At 40.8% G+C, this 18752-nt stretch overlaps 1 protein-coding gene across 1 annotated transcript in view; it reads right to left on the reverse strand.

Annotated features, from left to right (window-relative positions):
• slc35f3b (solute carrier family 35 member F3b) overlaps positions 1-15640 on the reverse strand; it is a 52119-nt gene extending 36479 nt beyond the window's left edge. The window contains exons 1-2 of the mRNA XM_005474044.3: positions 15385-15640; positions 14273-14487 (exon numbers count right to left, since the gene is read on the reverse strand). Of these exons, the coding sequence (XP_005474101.1) occupies positions 14273-14487; positions 15385-15494 (325 nt within the window). The 5' untranslated portion in view covers positions 15495-15640. The remainder of the gene's footprint in view (positions 1-14272; positions 14488-15384) is intronic.
• Positions 15641-18752: the final 3112 nt, after the last annotated feature.

The following is an 18752-nucleotide window of genomic DNA, read 5'->3' on the forward strand; positions in this document are numbered from 1 at the left end:
GGCTCGCTGCCAGTCACATCCTGCACATCGGCTTTAAATGACAGTGACAATCAGCAGTTAAGCCCAGGATCCTGCATATGAAATGGAGAACCTGTTGAGAACGTTCACTCCGTGCTCCGACAGAAACAGCCTTTAACATGAGACCTTAGATGAGGGATTCAACTAATCTTCATCTTTGTTCCAAATGGCGCGATGGAGACTCCCGACAGCTGTGCTCGCATCCTCGGCACAAAATGAGAACGGTGAATAATAGTGAAACAATACACCTGAGACTCGACACCTCAATTACACCGAGATTTGGTGATTTGCTTGAATGTAACTGAGCCTGACAGACTCACAAAAACTGGGCATAGGGCTCTATCGCTCTATCATTAATAATTCAAAGACGGGGAACAGGCTCAAACAACAGAAAGCAGCAGTTTAAAACAGTTGTCAGTTGCAGCAGCGACAATATAATAGCCTTTCCCGGGGAGGGAAAAGTGTTCTCTTGTTAGAGGCCAAACGAAAAAAAAAGATTTATTATTTAGCTTTTTGTCTTTGAAGTGTTGATTAGTTGCCGGGTCCAGCTAGAGCGCTTTCACCACTGATCAAACTGGTTTTCTGAACACTAGCAAAACCTATCATCCCATCCACTACAGCAGAAGGTGTTTGGAGAGCCTTCAAAAGGCCAGCAGGTGTGCGTGCTGTCATCAGTGTAATATTCACACTCTTTTTCTCCTCCATCTCCCCTTTTTCACTCCAACCTCAAACACTGAGAGCAGCCAGGCAGTGAGTGAGCAGTCAGTGCTGGACAAAAATAGAGCTTGATGCCTTTGTGTTCCCATAGCTGTAAAATGCACAGCTTTGTGTGCGTGTTATAGCATTTATGGAGGAGCTGCTTTCTTCATCAGCTGCTGATGGAGTTTCCTAAATGAGGCAATTCATCCTTCAATTGAAAGTAGATCTTATTACAGGGAAGTCTCCTCATTATAAGCGTAGCGTAAGAAAGATATGCGAAAAATATCATGTTTCATTCTTTGTAGTAATTACCCTGGATTCAAGCTGAGGAAAGGAAAGAGAGGTGCGCTGCATTTCAGGGCTTATCTGCGTTTCAGACCATTTACGCCATTTAGCCAGGATATAAAATGATCATTTTCAAGCTGGGGAAATGTAAAACTCTAATTTAAAAATAGCAGACAACTCAATAAACTCAATAGCCTGTCATAAACACCATGCTCCTCACTAATTCAATACACAAATCATTAAACTGATATAATCTAAAGTTCTCTAGGTAAATGGAAAATAGGTGCAGCATTTTAATGGAACTTATATGGAAATACAGCATATAAATAAGGCAAAAACACTGAATCTCTTAGCCAAGCTTTCTTGTAGTAGTCTTCAGGAATAGTTCTCCGGGCTTCTTGAAGGACATTCAAAGCTCTTCTTTGGATGTTGTCTGACTTTTCTTCCTTTCTCTGTCAAGATGATGGCACGCTGATTCAATAATGTTGGGCTCCAGGCTCTGGGGAGGCCAGTCCATCATTAATATTGCTCCACTGTGTTTTTTTTTTTTTCCCCCCAGGTATGTTTTTACTGCATTGGCAGTATGTTAGGGATCATTGCCATGCTGACAATTTAAGCTGTTGCCAATTAAATGCTTTCGAGGTGGTGTTCCATTTAGTGTTGTGGAAAAATCTACCATACATACTGACAAATATTTGAGCCAGAAATTTCATATTGGTATTCATTACTCCACAAGATCATTATTTCCATCCAGTTCTTGTGTATTTGGAATCCCTCACCCTTTTCTCCCTGATTTCCTTCCTTAAGAATGACTCGAGACCATTTCTGATGAAGCTTCAGCAAACAGTAGATGGATCAACTGAAGGGCCCGCGTATTTGTCGAGTTCATTTTAGATACTGTTCATCTGCTGTTTCTCCTTTGTCCACATGGCACGGCAATATATGAAGCTTTTCGCTAATATCATTCTTTAGGACTCTCCTTCATGCCCGTTAAACTGTCTTATCTTTGTCATTTTTCATAGGCTGCACTAAATAAACATGCTTGTTTGCAAGTGTTTAAATATACAATTTAACATTGGTTCTTTGCTAAGTCGTCTGTTAGGTGTACACACAAGATTGGTCTGTCCTTTGAGTTACTTTTTCCATGCTTGAGGGATTCATAGGTCAGTGTTAAGTTGTTTAACGAAGGAAAACAAAACTCAAATTCCTCTGAAAATGGTCAGGTACAAGGATTAGACTGAAATGAGTGAAAAAGTAGCCAATGTCCAAAGAAAAATGTGGAAAAAACCCTCTATAAGCTTGGAGAACTATTGCTCATGGCCACTTTAAAAAGTTACAAGATAGTCTGACTCCTTGGAAACAAAATATAAAGAAATTAAGGCGTGAGACTTTTGCGCATTTCATTAAATGTGACCATATTTATTCTTGATCAGGAAACAATAATAGCAGCAAATTCTCAACACAGTTTTCATCCTGTGAACTGATCTGTCAGAGTACTGGTTTTAAATGACAGTGTGATACTTGTGCAAATGGAGGCTTTTGCTTTCTTTGATTTGAATAAGCATTCTGATTAAGTAGCTGCTCTGTGCATGTAGTGGGCTGAGAGATGTGGACCAGTCAGTTCCCTGAGGGTAGAGGAGGCTTAAGCCTTCCTGGCTCCTTCTGCGCTCCCCCATTGGCTGTCAGTTCTCATCCACGTCCGCAGCTCCTTTAATTGCCTGATTTCCTGACCCAGCGTTGGATACTTTGTACGCTGAGGGCTGGAAGGCTATAATAATGACTTATAGTGACATGCACGGGGAAGATTCGCTCCCTCGGCTATCGCAACTCTCACCATCCAACTACAGCTCCATTACAGACCTCTTAATTTAATACTTAAATCCTCCCATTATGCTATAGAAGAGTGTTTCTCACAGAAAATTGACTTTCTTGGAAGACACCAAAAAGTTTAAGTTCAGATGAAACCATCTAAACCAAATCAAGGAAGATACTTTTTTAATCCCCTCTGTGCAGACTTTGCATAAAACTGAATCTTTCTGCATGTTTTAAAGAAAACTGAGATGCATTGATATTGCTATAATCACAGTACAGATCATTTTCTTTCAATTATGTATTAATATACTGCACAGAGACTTTAAAACTTATAAAAACCAGTCATCTGGGGAGTTTTCGAAGCTTACATGGGGCTATCGTTCATCACTGAGAAACTCATTGAGAAACTCGAGCAGCGAGAAACCAGGGAGATAGCTGGATGTCTGGTGGCTCATAGCTTCTAGAGTCCACAGAAAATCAACTGCTTACACTCACTCATTAGTGATACTCCTGCGAGCGTGCCAATAATCTGTGAGAGACTTGCCTTGACAGCAGCGTGCTCCTTATAAGTGTGATTCTGATGTGGTATTACATCTGTATAATCTTATCTATTTCAGTTTACCACCGCCATCCTTCTATTTAATTTGAACCTTTCGGCTGGTTGAAGTCCAAACTTGTAATACGGTAATTAGATCTCGTTCTAAGCAGGCCATAAAACCAAAATATCGCTTTCAAAACAGATTAAAGGCGCTGCCTGTGCAGTGCTCACTGATGATTATTCCCCTCTGAACAATTTTAGACAAAAGGAATCAGCTGTCAAATGTTTTACCAGTGATAAGCCGTGATCATTTTCTCTTGCAGAGACACCCATTAGCTGGCCTATCATAGCCCGTGGCCTATCACACGTTATGCAGGGTGTATAGGAGGTCTGTATCATCTAGATATAGAAATAGATTCATCCTGTTAGTCTTTATTGTTGCTATTCTTCCAAAGCACGCTCTTTTTCTCTGACAGATCTGTTCAGGCTTTTCGTGGCTTTTGTTCCTCTCTTAGGAAGCAAGTCTGTCTCACACATTCACAACTAGCTTGCACATCGAGTATCATCAGGTAACACTGGAAAGAAAAGTTTGACATTTGGTGAAATGTGCTTACTCGCATTCTTCCTAAGAGTCAGGTAAGAGGATTACCCAAACTGATGTCTGTGTAAACAAATCTGTGCAAAACACTGAGGCAGGAAAATGTGGGGTTTTATGCCTGGGTGAAAAAAAAGTATGCACATTTCCCAAAATGTCAAACAGGCCCATTAATCCTGGGATTTAGAAAAGTGACAAAGAGTGAAGCTGCTTCATTGTGAAGAGTGATGTACAGTGTTAGCATGAAAAATTATCCGTCAGTTGCAACAGCTTCCTTGTGCTGTCACTGTAATGTTTTATCCCTGCTTCCCCCGGGCTGCACCATTACAACCCTCCAGCCCCAGAGCACTAACTGTTTGCCATCTTTTAAAGACAACAGAAAGAACAGCAAAGACCAGCTAATAAATAAACATCGTACCAAATGAGTCTGTTTACCAGACCTTGCAGCATTCATGGCTGTTCTTTCCCATGCAAAAGACCACAGAACATGCATCCAAGTGTCATACTGTATGCTGAGATCAACAGCAGTGATGGTACAGGCCAGTTTCTCTTTAAGAGTAAAGATACTAAGCCAGATGAACTTGTGGCTGGGAGTGGCTGGACAAGTTTCAAGAGTATATCACAGAGGGTTTGTCCAATAAAACTGCAGCTCTCGCTCTGTTACAAAGCTTCAGTCACAAATACATTAACATATATAAAAAATAACTTCCAGACATATAAATAGGTAAATAAGAAAGAGGTGTACGCAGATTTTGCATGACTACAGTGCCAGAAAGTAGATAATAGTGCATTTTTTAAAAGGTTCTTTAGTTTTGTGGATAATCATGCACCATAAACTATATGGCTATGGGTTTGTGCATCTTTGCTACCAGCAAAGTCTTGTATCTGGACCGTATGTAATCCAAACATATAATGCCCTCTGGTATGGTAAAGCGATGCCGAGTCTGTCAATGCCACAGCTAAGGTCAGTCAATAACTGGTTCAGTCGCTGGGCATTTTTAAGTTGCTTGTAAATCAGCAACACTGCCAAATAAAAACTATAGATCCATTATTAAATACTTTATTTTTAATCTGTATAATAAGGTTTGATGTAATTGTGCCCTGAAAACCAGGAGAATCTGTGCAGATACTGAACCCCAGGATGCTCTACGTATGAATGTGTGTGAATGTTAGATAGAAAAAAAAGTGCTCTTATGAATGAGTGGATCAGTGGATGAGACATGTTGTATAAAAGTGCTCACGTAGAGTAGAAAAGCGCTTTATAAGAACCGGTCCATTCACACAGTCTTGATTGCAATGGTGCAGTCTCGCAGCCCGATGTTGATGATCAACAAACAGTTAAATACTGACCGTATATCTGCAGCAACACATCAGTTTAGCACACGCAAACATAATATTACTATTCGCTTACATAAAGTGATCATAATCAGCTATGACCTTTAAAAGCTGTCCCTTTATCCTGCTGGAATACTTTATGCAATTTATCAACATCGGTGTTTATTCCCGGGGACAAAGTATCAGGTTTACAACAAACACAAATTAGAACTTGAAAATGAGTCATCAGCTCTTTGCTGTGTGCCTCTGGTTAACGTGACTCACTAATGCAGATGAGAGGAGCGCTGACCCTGGAGAAACTGTACAGAGTGTGTAGATAGTGTGCTCACAACAGTGTTCAGCAGATTCACTGCCCTTTGTTCTGATTCGCTGGTGGTAAACGGGCTCATTTTGCATTTTCTGCTTATTTGATAATTACCGTGTTTTTGGTGTAGATGACCCACATTACTGCATGTTTTTTCACTGATAAAGCCTTAATGCTCGCACACAGCTGATCTTTGAAGCAGACTTTAGTGTGATGCTGACAAGTGATGCATGCAGCTGCCAAGTGTTGCTGGGGAATCCCCCCATGAGAAAGAAAAAAAAGAGAGTCAGGGAGGGGGAAGGTAGGAAACTCTAAACTGAGATTAAGCAGGTGTGCAGGACAAGTAGGCATTTATAGATTTATGACAGTATTAGCTGTGGTCCTGCTCCTGGAAGCTGGCTAAAAATGTACCTCCACATGTAATATATTTATCTACAGTACTATCTTTAGGCCACTATACTCTCAAAAGAAGGTTTTCAAAACTCTTGCAGTAGTTTAATACATACACAAATATATTTATTATTTTGTGATTCCACTTCTAACAATCCATCCTTCCCTTTTACCTCTCTTATCCTCAGGAAAATAACTTTTTAACCATGTTTATTAGTTGGTTGATACTTTAGTTTTCCTCTCATTTTTAGGCAGATAGTCTGCATGGCTGGTACAAAAAAAGGTCAGTTCCAGGTCTGCAATGAAATGCAATGACAATGTGCAAGCGGCTTGAGCCTGCATTCTTTCTAATATGCAGCAGGTAGCACTTATCTGGTTGCGAAAGCACAGTTTTATGTATTTTCTGTTAGAAAGCACATTAGATCTCACTTTATTGCCTCAGTAAACACGTTTCTCATATGTTTCTATGCTAGATTAACATATTAGACCACCAGTGGGTGATGTCAGGGTGACTACAACTATCTTTTACATAAAATCTAAATTTTGCAGTTTATATAGTACATAGCTGTTTGATCCATTAAAATAAATTAATAAATAAAAATAATAATAATGACTTTATTTGTATGGCACTTTTCAAAATCCATGTGCAAAGTGCTTCACAGGAGCAACAGAATAAAACAAAAGTGCATATGGTGCTAAGAGGTCAGGCGTGTAGCTGGGAGCAAGGCCACGTAGGGTCTCAAAGATAATCAATATATTAAAATTGATTCGGAAACAAACTGGCAGACAGCGTAAAAACACCAAAATGGGAGGGGGGGTGATGTAATCCCATCTCTTTGTTCTAGTTAAAAGCCTGCCAGCTGCAGTCGTTCAACAGATTTTCTGCTACGGCGCGAAGAAATAAAAGCACGTACGAGCACGTTTGTGTCTCTAAGTGTTAAAAAATTTGGATTCTTAAAAAAGACTGTGTTAGTTGTTTTGCAAATAGCTTGAATTTTTTCCTCAATTTTTTTGAGACATACTTCTCTTTTGAGTATGTAACTAACTTTTCCGGGTCATTGCTGAATTTTTTGGCACTCTTAGGCCTGACTATAGTAAGAAATTGAGCACTGGCGAGGATAATGTGGTGATCATGCAAAACCAGCAGAAAAGTAAAGGAATCTTTGTTTAATGTGACCAAGAAATGGAAAGAGGTGAGAAAAGAGGCCGTAGGATATGACACAGTCCAGGACTTTTTATAACTAGATATAACACGGCTCCCTAAAACCACAGGACTGACATATAGAAGGAACTTCTTCCTTTTTAAGTTTTCCACACTTTCACTCTTGACTCTTACATCTGTGCCAAGCATCAAGATTAAATTCCAGTCTTGTTTTTTAATGGGGCACCAGTTTTTTAATGATGTCTAAAGGCAATGAGCAGAGCGAGTGGAAACACAAGTCCAATGTATCAACATGTTGTGGTTTGGAGAAGTTACTGAACCGTTGTGTTTGTGTGTATCGGTGTTACGAGCTGCCATCTGTATTCATCTTGTATATCAAGCTGCCCAAAATAAGCCTCCTAATTACTCGCACAACCCCATTTACACTTTGCTCTTCCGGCTCTCAGGCACTGCTCTTCTGTGGCCAGCGCAGACAATGATGCACTGTGTAGGGCCACAGCAGACCCTGGATTAATTACGCAGAGGTAGGAGTCATCATTTCCCAACTTCTAATTAACAGCAGATAAAAGGAGTGAGAAGAAGAAAGGGGTGACAGCAGAACGGATTTGGCATTGAACTGGCAGGATTTCCATTACAAGGAAGAGCGAGCACTGAGAACCGAGCACTACAGCTGTACTTCAGTTTGGGCTGTTGTCTTCAGGATTAATCCTTTAAAACACAAGCACCAACAACAACAGCTATACAGCCACACCGCACATGCATGCAATACATCTCTGCGTCCCTCTGCATGAAGCATCAAATCCTAACACTATACTATGTCAAAACCCACTGGACCTGCACACTCATTTACTCCTCTGCATCCACCACTTCTCTGCAGTAATCTGCACCACTTTGGATGCCACTGAGAGCAAAGACAAGATTGGATTTTTTTTTTTCCCGTCTTCAAAGTGCTTCTTCAGTAGCTGAACTGCAGCGCCACCCGTTCAATAAGCACAAGCTGGACTTTAGGAGCAGGTGTGTGATGATCTATGCATCCTCCTCAATTATGGATGCGATGTTACGCAAGAGGAGCTGCATCTACTGTACTGGAGATGGTAAAAAGCCAAAAATACACTTGTTCAGGGGGAGCTTTTGCTTGCAGCACTTGGGCGCAACGTAAGACTAGAAACATTCGAGTCAACGTATGTTTTGTTGAAACACAGTAGGGACATTGTTTTGCTCGGGGACAGCAATTTGAAACTTTTGGCTGTAGCCCAATTAGATCATGTTGGACCAAAATAAAAAATGTGTTCCTGATATATTCCAACAGAATCAGGCCAAAAAACTGTGTTAAAAATACACATACCTTGTTTTAAATAAGGACAAACTGTCACAAATGTCTCTCGGACTGAATAGTGTGCCAGTTCTCTTTACTCTTCATTTCTCAGTCTCTTTGGCTGACTGAGAGCCAAGCGGGGTAATTTGCTGTTAAGTGCTGGTACTCCTGCAGACACAATGCCTCTGCTGCTTTGGTAATTTGTAAGACTGCACTGTTATAGATTCTTAAATACCCAGAATTGTAGCAAAGCCCACTGCGTGTGCCAACATTCCCACTGTAGCAACATGTCAGATTTTGGCATTTGCACCAAAATGATCTAATAGTTTCTTAAAACTCATAAATACTGTACATGCTCCACTGTTAGACCATTTACATAATAAAATAATAAATATATCATGATTTTAAAGTCCTCTGGGTATCTAGGGTTTTTTTAGTGTGTTCTATGTTATGCATATCACTAAAACATGTAGCAGTGTTTTAATAATGAATGCACCAAAGAAGAAGAATAGTTCACAGAAGAAGCTGTGCAGGGTACCCAATGTTTACCTAAGCACTGCTCTGCTGCCCTCTCAATTCCTCTTACCTGTTTATGCTTCTTTGTGGATGACTCTGCATGTGAACAGGCAGAAATTTAATAGTGAATCTGTAAACAGATGTTCTCCTTCGACTGAACACGATCACGACCCGTGCCTGCTCCGTGCGCCGAGTCCCTTGACTTGAACAGTGGCTACAGGATTGGAGAAAGCTGAGGTTTTACAGTGATAGTTCCAATTGGCACAGAGAATAAAATAAGAAAAATCTGTTTTTCATTTATTCATTTTTTCCAGCTAATGATTGACTACTTTCCCAGAGTACCTTTCAAAATTCTAAGACAAAACCTTAAAACCGTTCTACTCAGCTGTGGACCAGACTTCTACATAAAAATGAAGACTGATTAAATCTGATGAAATCCTGGCGGTTTTTGGATGCTGTGGTGAAACTCTCAACCTGACATCCAGATTGCTCTGCATCTAGGAATGATGCCAAGAGGCTTATTCTTTTAAACTGGAAGTCTATCTCTCCAAGCACCTTATCACACTGGATTAAGGAGCTTGGTAGATATAAATATATATATAATGATCCCAAACAAACCGGCAAGTCCACCTATGAATGGTTCAAAACATTGAAGGCTTGGGAGGCGGCACTTAAATGTGATTGAGTTGCTTTGATATGACCTTAAACAAGCCGTCCATCCTGGAAAACCCTCCAATGTGACTGAATTCAAACAATTCTGCAAAAAAGATGAAAGATGAAATGACAAAGTCTGTAAATTTTCATTTGCAGATAGATAAATATGAACAGGGATGATATCAGCTAATATCAAAGTCTGGTCCCTACACTGCTGCAACCTAAGGATAAGTACACTATGTCTATTTTTTGCTTTGTTGATTGAAAGCTGCATTTACTGCATTTATGCCTTACATCATTTGTTGAACACTAATGTAGAAAGGAAATCTTTAGCTGTCTTTTAGGAGTTTTTAAGCTAGTGTGCAAGCTGAATTCATCCATAGGCAGCTGGGCAGGTGAGAGAGTGCATCTGCATAACTATTTCCATCTTTCCCTTCAGCTTCCAGAGAGTTGAAAGGAGTCATTCTCACAGTAAAGCCACACCTCGCCCACCCCTTCCAGCTGTCCTGTTACTGCGAGCAGTGAATCTGCATATGCGTATAGACTGCGCTTTCTCCAACCTGCTCCAGCGTTTGTGTCTCACCATGCCCAAACCCTGAGCTCAAAATAGAATCCAACCGCATTTCATGCCTCGTGAAGCTCTAAATTTGCACCAGAGGGGACACTACATTTGTGATAGATAGTGCAAGTATATTAGAAGAAAGAACAAAGTCCATTTGTCTGACAAATTGTTCCCTTCTCTGAGAACCTGAGAAACCAAAGGAGGCAATTACACAGACAAAGAAACGGTCTAATCTTAGAGAACAGCAGTTCTCTCTGTGGGGATGAAGTATGACGAGCAGACCAAACTTATGCCTGGAAAACCCGTCTTAGCAAAACTCTGAAGCGAGCAGCAACAGCAAGCAAACTCTCCTTTTATGATGGCGCATTAAAATATCCTCAACATGTTCAAAAGCTACCACTTCACATTTTAGCACATTTTATATATCCAGCAAAGGTGAAAGAAGTTTAAGTAACTGCCCAAAAACAATTAGTTTAAAATGGTTTAAATGGTATTAAGTGGTAAAATATGTCTATTTTTTGTTAGTGTGTGTTTCACGGGCTCCTGAGGTAAAGAAAAAAGCGATGATACTCTCTTAATAAAGTTTTCTTGTACCTTTGAGCGTTATCCTGCTTCGGGGAGTCGCTCTTCACTCAAAATTTTAATCAGTCTTAGAAGAGGACATTCAGTTACACTTAATTAATCATGATGAGGGCAGGTTTTATAAATGTACATTTTGTTCAAAGTCAGCAGAAGCAATGCCCCTTGGTGGTGCACATAAATGAGTGCGGTAAGTCAAAAGATATGTCTGCAGCACTGAGACTACATTTGCTCTTCCACTTTGTGGCAAAGGAAGTTGGTTAAAGTGTCTTTTTCCCTTCTGTGCTGTCCAGTAACGGCTTCTTTAATCTGAGTTACAAAGGACACAATTATATGGATTTCCTACTGAAAACCATAGGCATAGAAAAATTGGGATTTTTATGATGATGTATTGACTGTAGATATCGCGGCTTAATATATTCTCCCCAGTAACCAGTGACCTTTCCTTTGATGCAGACATCAATTTCTCCATCTGTGGCCGGAGTATGTGTGTTTTTATCCCAAGCAGGGAAAATGGAACGATTTGTTGATCTTCACTAAGAGGGGAATTGATTAGTGGTATTTATGTGTTTGTCAAAAGGTTAAAGTGAAAGATGCCACATTAGTTAAAAAGAGATTCAAGATACATGGTATGCAGCCAGATGAGTGTGAAGTGTGAACATCAACAAGTGTTAAACACAGCCCAGCTGTAGCTCCATCACACCCTAATAAGGAATAAACTGGCAAGCTAAATTACGTGCATCTAACACATCAAAAGCAAAACACTAGATTAATGTGTCTAGTGTGAGTTTGCATGTACACCACTAACAGGAAAGTAACTCAGAGCCAGGCCTGAAAAACAAGCAAGGTTTTCATGCTGTGCTCTGTTGCACGTGCAGTAATGCTCAGAGGGCTATTACAGCATCCTGCATGCGTGTGATCCCTGCAGACTCATATTCAGGATATTGCTATGATCCATTAAGTCACACACACAGCTTTCATTCCCAGCCTGAGTCATCCCTTACTACTAGCTCCCACTTTCTCTCTCTCTCTCTCTCGCTGCTCACTCCTGTGTTAAAGAGCACATCTGCCAATTTGGTAAGGCTGGTGGTAAATGAAACAAACAGGCAACTCTTTGCACTCTGCTGAGATGTACTCAGTCCCCCCACCTGTCTTGAAATTGGCTGCTTTCAGCATCAGTCCTCCACTCTTTAGCCATTAGCTACAGATTTTGAGCTGCTCTCCGATCAACACGTAGCCTGCAGCTGTGTGCAAAAGATGGCTAGTGGGACCTCTGTCCCCACGAAAAACACCTGCGACATGGTGGTCTCAGAGGATCTGAAGGCTGTATTGATTTGGCCTGTAATAATTTTACTTTAGGACTGCTTTGTTAGAAACAGAAGAAAGCTAAAAGAATCCAATTTGTGTGGTACCAATCGATGGATATAAAAACAGTTCCAGTTTAACAAGCAATCTTTAGTGATGTTGTTCCAGAACAGCTACTATATTTATAATTACATTACATTAAAATTATGCAGCTACAGTTGTATAGAGCAGAATGAAATGCTGAAATAGTTTAAATCATAGTTCTCAATGATGTATTTAAGTCACCTGCACACAAAAAACATTGCTTTTATATGAATATGTAATTTGAAACAGGCTGCTAGAAACAAAGTGTCTAAAGACAATTTTTTAAATTGGTTCATCGCTTGAGATAGGTGCTTTTTTATTCACTCATAGGTCAGTGTGGCAAACAAACAAACAAACAAAATGTTTGGATATGTGGACTAGACTGAAACTGAGCAAATAGCAGGCAATGTTCAAAAAAACCAAGCAAACAATCAAAACCAAACCCTGGAAAAACTTTCAGAAATCCTGAAGAATATTGCTTAAGACCACTTTAAAAAATGACAAGATAAATTCAAAATGATTGAAATGAAGAAGAAATAATGGGAGGCTTGAGACTTTTGCTTACTGCTATATGCATATAAGGCTCCAGAGACCAATATTTCTCTGTATTTACTTTGTCTTTGTTTAGTTTATTGTCTTGTTTACTCTTGGTATGGGTTAGCACTCACAGTGTTGAGTACTGTCGCCTCACAGCAAGAAGGTCCTGGGTTTGAACCCATGCTGCTGCCGTTCTGCCTTGCATGTTCAGCATGGTTTTCACCTGCTTTCTTCCACAGCCAAACACATGCATGGGGTTAGTTTAATTGGTGATTCTAAATTAGCTATAGGTGTGAATTTGAGTGTGAATGGTTCTCTGTGTCTGCGTGTTAGCCCTGTGATAAAGTGGCAGCCTGTTCAAGCATGTACTCTGCCCTCACGCCCTATCATAGCTGGGATAGGCTTCGGTGCCCCCCTACCCCACGCTCACTGCAGCCATGAACTGAATAAGCAGAAAAAATGGAAGGATGGATGCTAAGATTTTATGAAGAAAATGTGGGGCTTTTTAAAAAAATTACTTAGGGTCCGTTATTGATATCTGTGTTTTTATTCCATTCTTTACCTGAAACTTTTTATTTGAATAATTGAAGCATCTCACATGCTCCCTTTGATCAACATGCATATTTTTATCATACTATATAGATGTTATTTTGTAAGGATATATTTGAATATGAAGAGAAGCTGTCTTTTGAATTTTATAGTGCTCTGAGTTCAGGGTGGCTATAGGTCTGTGAATTTTAAAGGAGCCTTGCAGCTGATTTATATTGCAGTCTCATGTGAAATTTACAAAAAAATTGCCTTTCAGCTATTTGGTGTCAGTCAGCATAATGTTATCTACTAAATATTCACCCCAGTGAATATTTATTCATTAAGATAAATGGAGAGAAACTGGTTTGTCATGACACTACCATGCCAAGGAAGTCCAGGAGGCCACAGAGCAGGTGAAGCTAGAAGCAAGACCATCAAGCCATCATCAGTAACAGGCTATAGAGCAGTTACAGGCAATTGATGTTCTGTGTAAAAGAAAATATGCAAATCTACTGAAGCAATGCAGAGAAGGAAATGAAAGATGAAAATAAAAGCCACGTTAGCAACTTTTCTTCAAAGAATGAATTGCTCTGAGCAAAATTCTCCCTGTTTGACTTCAAGCTCAGCCAGCTCCACTGAAGCAAACATCAGCTCCACCTTCTGCAGCAACCAGAAACACAGACTTTAACAGTTAATTCTCTGAATGGAACAAAACTGCACCCACATATTAGTGTAAATAATAATGAAGATGCTGACTGATGAGCTTTCTCTGTGAAGGCCTCATATTGTACAGTGCTTGGGCATGCTATAGTACCAAGTTCCGAGTCACCATAAGGGAAGCAGAGGGTTGGACTCAAGGGAACACACCAGGCTGATCTTAAATCTGTCAAGACTCAACATTAGAATAGTCTGAAAGCCAAGCCAGTGTCCAATATAAGAAGGACTTTATAATCTGGTAGTACTTATATTTGGGCTACCTGACCTGTCTGGGCGCTACATAAACCCCTGCATTCATGACAGCTAGAGAAATGTAACAGCTCCAGGTGTAACTCACTCTTGTAGCTTGCACTCCAAGGCTGATATCCATAATATCCGGTGATGCGCAATATTCGCTCTTCTATGGACGCGCTGTTGATGTCCTCAACTGAGCGGGAGGATTTGAGGTCTTCTTTGATAGCCTCGTCAACCACCAGGTACTTGAGCTGCCTGAGCTGAGGGCTGATGTCCGAAAGCCTTCTCGGGCTCACGTCGGGCGACTTGCGCATCCCGCTGGAAAGAGAGCACAAGGGGTGTTGAGACAAAGTGAGGCCAGTTGGCAAAGGGAAGTGGGTCCGTAAAGCGTGTATATGAGTCGATGATGTAAGACTTCTCCTTGAGTCAAACAGGAAAGTCGGTGTTGCATATTCCACGGAGACCGGGGTTAAGGGCCGCTGCAACGCCTCCTTCGTACAGTACAGAAATCATCATCCTTCAGTGGCCCTGCGCGCGGCAACACTGTGAAGACACTAAGCAAGAGTGACTGCTCCTGCACTTGTTGTATACTATGCACTGTGCAGCGCCTATTATAGACTTATATGAGTGTGAAACTAATGAATCGATCTCGAGTGATTTGTAGAGATGGAGAAGCGACATTTGTGACAGCTTCATGTAGGCACTGGACCACAAAACTGCGCCTACCCTACAACAAATGTGCTTCTATCACGCAAAGGAGATGCATACTTGGTGCCGTCTGTACACCACAAAGAAGAATGGTCGAAATCTGCACTACTGTGGCTCTGCTGTATGGAGTACCTGGCAAAAAGTAACGCTGGGATGACCTGACAGCTTCTACTGGCATAATGTGACAGCAAAACATGATTTACTGACCCACTCAGAGAAAATTGGTGTGGAAAATTTGCCCCTGTGCAGACATCTCTTAAAGCACAGACCGTATAACCATTGCAGAACTGTATTATGACTCCAAACAATTACTACCAGGCAGCAAAAGCAGTTAAATATAAAGCATCAATCAGGATTTGGATATGTTTTTGTTTTTGTATTTTTTACATCTCAGCTCAATAAAGTCAATTTATTTGATCGTTGTAGCTATGAAATCAAGTGCGCAACAGGTCGTCCTGCCTCCTATCGATTGGCTTCACTACATTAGTAAAAGTTTAAATGTCTTACAGCGGCATTAAAGTGGTAGGAGGTCCAAGGTAGCACATACAGTCCCGATGGGGCCGTCCGACCCGGTCCCACACAGTGCCCTCTCCATCGCCGTACATCCTCAGGGCCATGCAGCAGGGCAGCTACTGTGAATCCAAATCCTCACCAAGGCTTACGGAAACAAGTAGCATCGTCCTGCTTCTTCCCACCACCACAAACATATGCCTGCCTGGCTTCTACAGCACACACTGTCTCAACATTAAAAGGCAGTGCTGCGCTCTGGATGATGCCGAGTCTTGGAGGCACAGCAACAGCGTCATCTGCCGGATTCACGGGAAGCATCATCATGTGGAACATGCAGAGTGGACATTTGTGAAGTGTGGCAGCTGTACATTGCAGCACGATTTGCAGCTTACAGGGTGTAGCAACTACAATACTTTAGAACTAGTCTCTCCTTTTTAACAGTTCCCCTAAATAGTTCAAACAGGAGCAGCCAGTCTCCCCAAGCTCAAGATGGAAAAAAAGACAAATAAACTTGCTTTAAATGTGAAGTGTTTTTTGTATTTACTAATTGTGTCAGCTATTTCTGTCTCAAAGCCTTATCAACTCCCCTGAAGCTTTTTTTTTTAATGACAGTGAAGCAGAATAATAATAAATCAACCCAACTGTCTTGACAAAAACAAAAGTGTTTTTCCTACATAAATGCACAAAAATCTGACATTGCCTCAGTCATTGTCCCGCAGTGCTGCTTTTCTTTCCTGCATTGTTCTTCCAGCCACAGTGGATAGATTGAATTTTCCTTCTTGAATGTTTGGGCTGTCACAGAAATATAAGCTGCACACATCCAGGCTGTTCAAGATGTTTCTTAGCACGCTGCCAACATCTTTACCAGGCTATCTTGTCCAGCAACTATTACTGCGGATTTGACAAGCCTCTGGGGTTCGCTTTGTTCTATTATTCATAAGTACTTTACCTAAGATCTCCAACAGTGTTTTAAGGCGATAGCAAGGCCTGCGCTTCAAATTTCTGAGTGAACAGTGGCAGAAATGAAAAAAGAGGAGAAATCAGGCTTATCTTCACGAACACAGAATCAAACACAGTCTGATGTGGTTGATTACATCCAATCAGAAGTATACTCAGTGAGGTAATTGCTCACTGGTGATGATTGTATCTACTAGGAAATTCAAATCAACTTACTAGAATAGTCCTGAGTATCAAGGTATAAAATGAATGTGGATTTATTAAATGAGAAACGTCCTCACTGTTCAGCCTAAACATGATGCTCATTCTCTAAACATTTGACAAAGTTTAAATGAAGTCTTTCATTTTCTTCTTCTTTCCTAAATAAACTGAAACAGTGCATGCAGTTCCAGCAGTCACAAGACTGAAACTCTACCTTGCTTGAATTGGGTAGTGCTGTCCATACCTCTTAGGTCTGTTCTCCACCCGCTGCATTGCGTCTGCATGCTGTGAGCTCCTCACTGCAGCGTGCCGGCTGTGTTTTGAAGATAGGTTTTGCATGGATCAATGCAGCCACACCTCACACATCCACGGGAGTTGTGGTAGGTGGTTGGCAAGGGCACCTGCCTTTACTTGAGCCAAAAAAAAAAGTAGAGTCTAGTCATCGATAAGGAGGTCAACACCTCTCATTGACAGCCTTGGGGAGGAGAGGCTCAAGTTCATCTTGTATAATGCACCTCTCAACTTCACAGCTCAGCCCAAGCCAAATCGATTCTCACAGTTTGACTTTCGTCTTTGCCAAAACGTAATCATGTGGACACCATCCCTGTGAGGCGCGGCTCGCACATATCAAAGCAGTCATTCTGTGCTATCCAGTACACCATCTTCCACTCCAGCAGACCTCTGATAGTGATCTAATTGATGCCCCGATCTACAGGGCACTGCACTCCTTTCTAAATATGGCTCCGTCTTGAAATGAGAGCCAAAGCTCAAGGCCAAGAAACATAAAATTAGCACAGTTTTTTTTTTTTTTTTTTTTTTGCTAAAATAAATTCTTAAACAATCTATTTATTTCCCTAAAAGCAGGTCCAATCAACCTTTACATAGCTGACATTTTGTTCTGCCATTTCAAGAAAAGCAGAGGTGTTACTAACAATTTCTCCCTTCCATTAAATGTCAAAGCCCGCCTTCATAGTGGCAGGGCCCTGCATGGAGCTGCCCCACTTTAATAGAGCGCAGTCATTAATAATATGTGACGTCTGTGGGTTTTGTTGCTATGTGACACGTTGAATAGTAAGTCATGAAAAAAGTATCTACAGTTTTCTCACAGAGAAAGGTGTAATATTATTAAAGGTGTAGTATTATTAAAGGTGTAATATTATTAAAGGTGTAATATTATTTCATAGTTCGTGCTCCCTTAAATCATCCTATGTTACATTTCTAACTTTGAGAGAGAGTTCATTACTTTTGTGGATTAGAGTTACTCTTAATAATGCTTCTTTGGCTTAATAAGGATATGGATGTGTAAATTAAGCAGCACATTTCCCCCATCCATCCATCCATCCATCCATCCATCCATCCATCCATCCATCCATCCATCCATCCATCCATCCATCCATCCATCCATCCAGTTCAGGGTTACTGGAGCCTATCCCTGCTGTCACTGGACAAAAGGCAGGGGACACCCCAGGCAGATCGCCAGTCTATCACTGGAATAACACAGAGAGACATATAGCGCCACTTAAAAATGATCAGTTAACCTAACCCCATGCATGTCTTTGGACAATGGGAGGAACCAGCATGATCACTTGGAGAACACACAAACTCCACAAAGAAAGGTCCCCAGCTTTCTGGCGGATTCAAACCCAGGAGCTTCTTGCTGTGAGGTGACCCACATTGCCCCAGCATGTTTTTGTTTTTGTAGTTTGTGGTCCTAATAAAGGGCTCAGAAATCATCTTAGAAAGTACTCAGTGGTTTTCATGAATGTAACAGGAGAATAGATTTGATTGTGAGAAGCACAGGTGTTACTGGTGCATTAATCATGAATCCTCGCTGTTCGAGTGTCCTACTATGGAATCAAGTGACCCAGTGAGAAATGGAAATCAGCTAATAATTTCTCGATTTACACCTTCTCTTTTCCACTGAGGTCTATTTTCTTAAGGCACATTTCTCAGTGGACCGTGTGAATGACTGCAAAATAAAGGACACTGAATCCAAAATTACTGTTCTCCCTGAATACAGGATGCTCCTGGAAAAGCAGCAGCACTGATGCAGTGATAGAAAGGTAGTCATAGATTTTCCCATCCTTCAGCAGAAGCTCAATTTGAGCTATTTTCTGTTCTGCACGTTATGAGCTTTGATCTACTTTCTCACTCTTTTGTGTTATTCCTTTTTCTGTGTCCAGGTTTATACCATTAAAAGAAAAGAA

The sequence above is a fragment of the Oreochromis niloticus genome, linkage group LG13 (genome assembly GCF_001858045.2).
Source record: "Oreochromis niloticus isolate F11D_XX linkage group LG13, O_niloticus_UMD_NMBU, whole genome shotgun sequence".
In the NCBI taxonomy this organism is placed as follows: Eukaryota; Metazoa; Chordata; class Actinopteri; order Cichliformes; family Cichlidae; genus Oreochromis; species Oreochromis niloticus.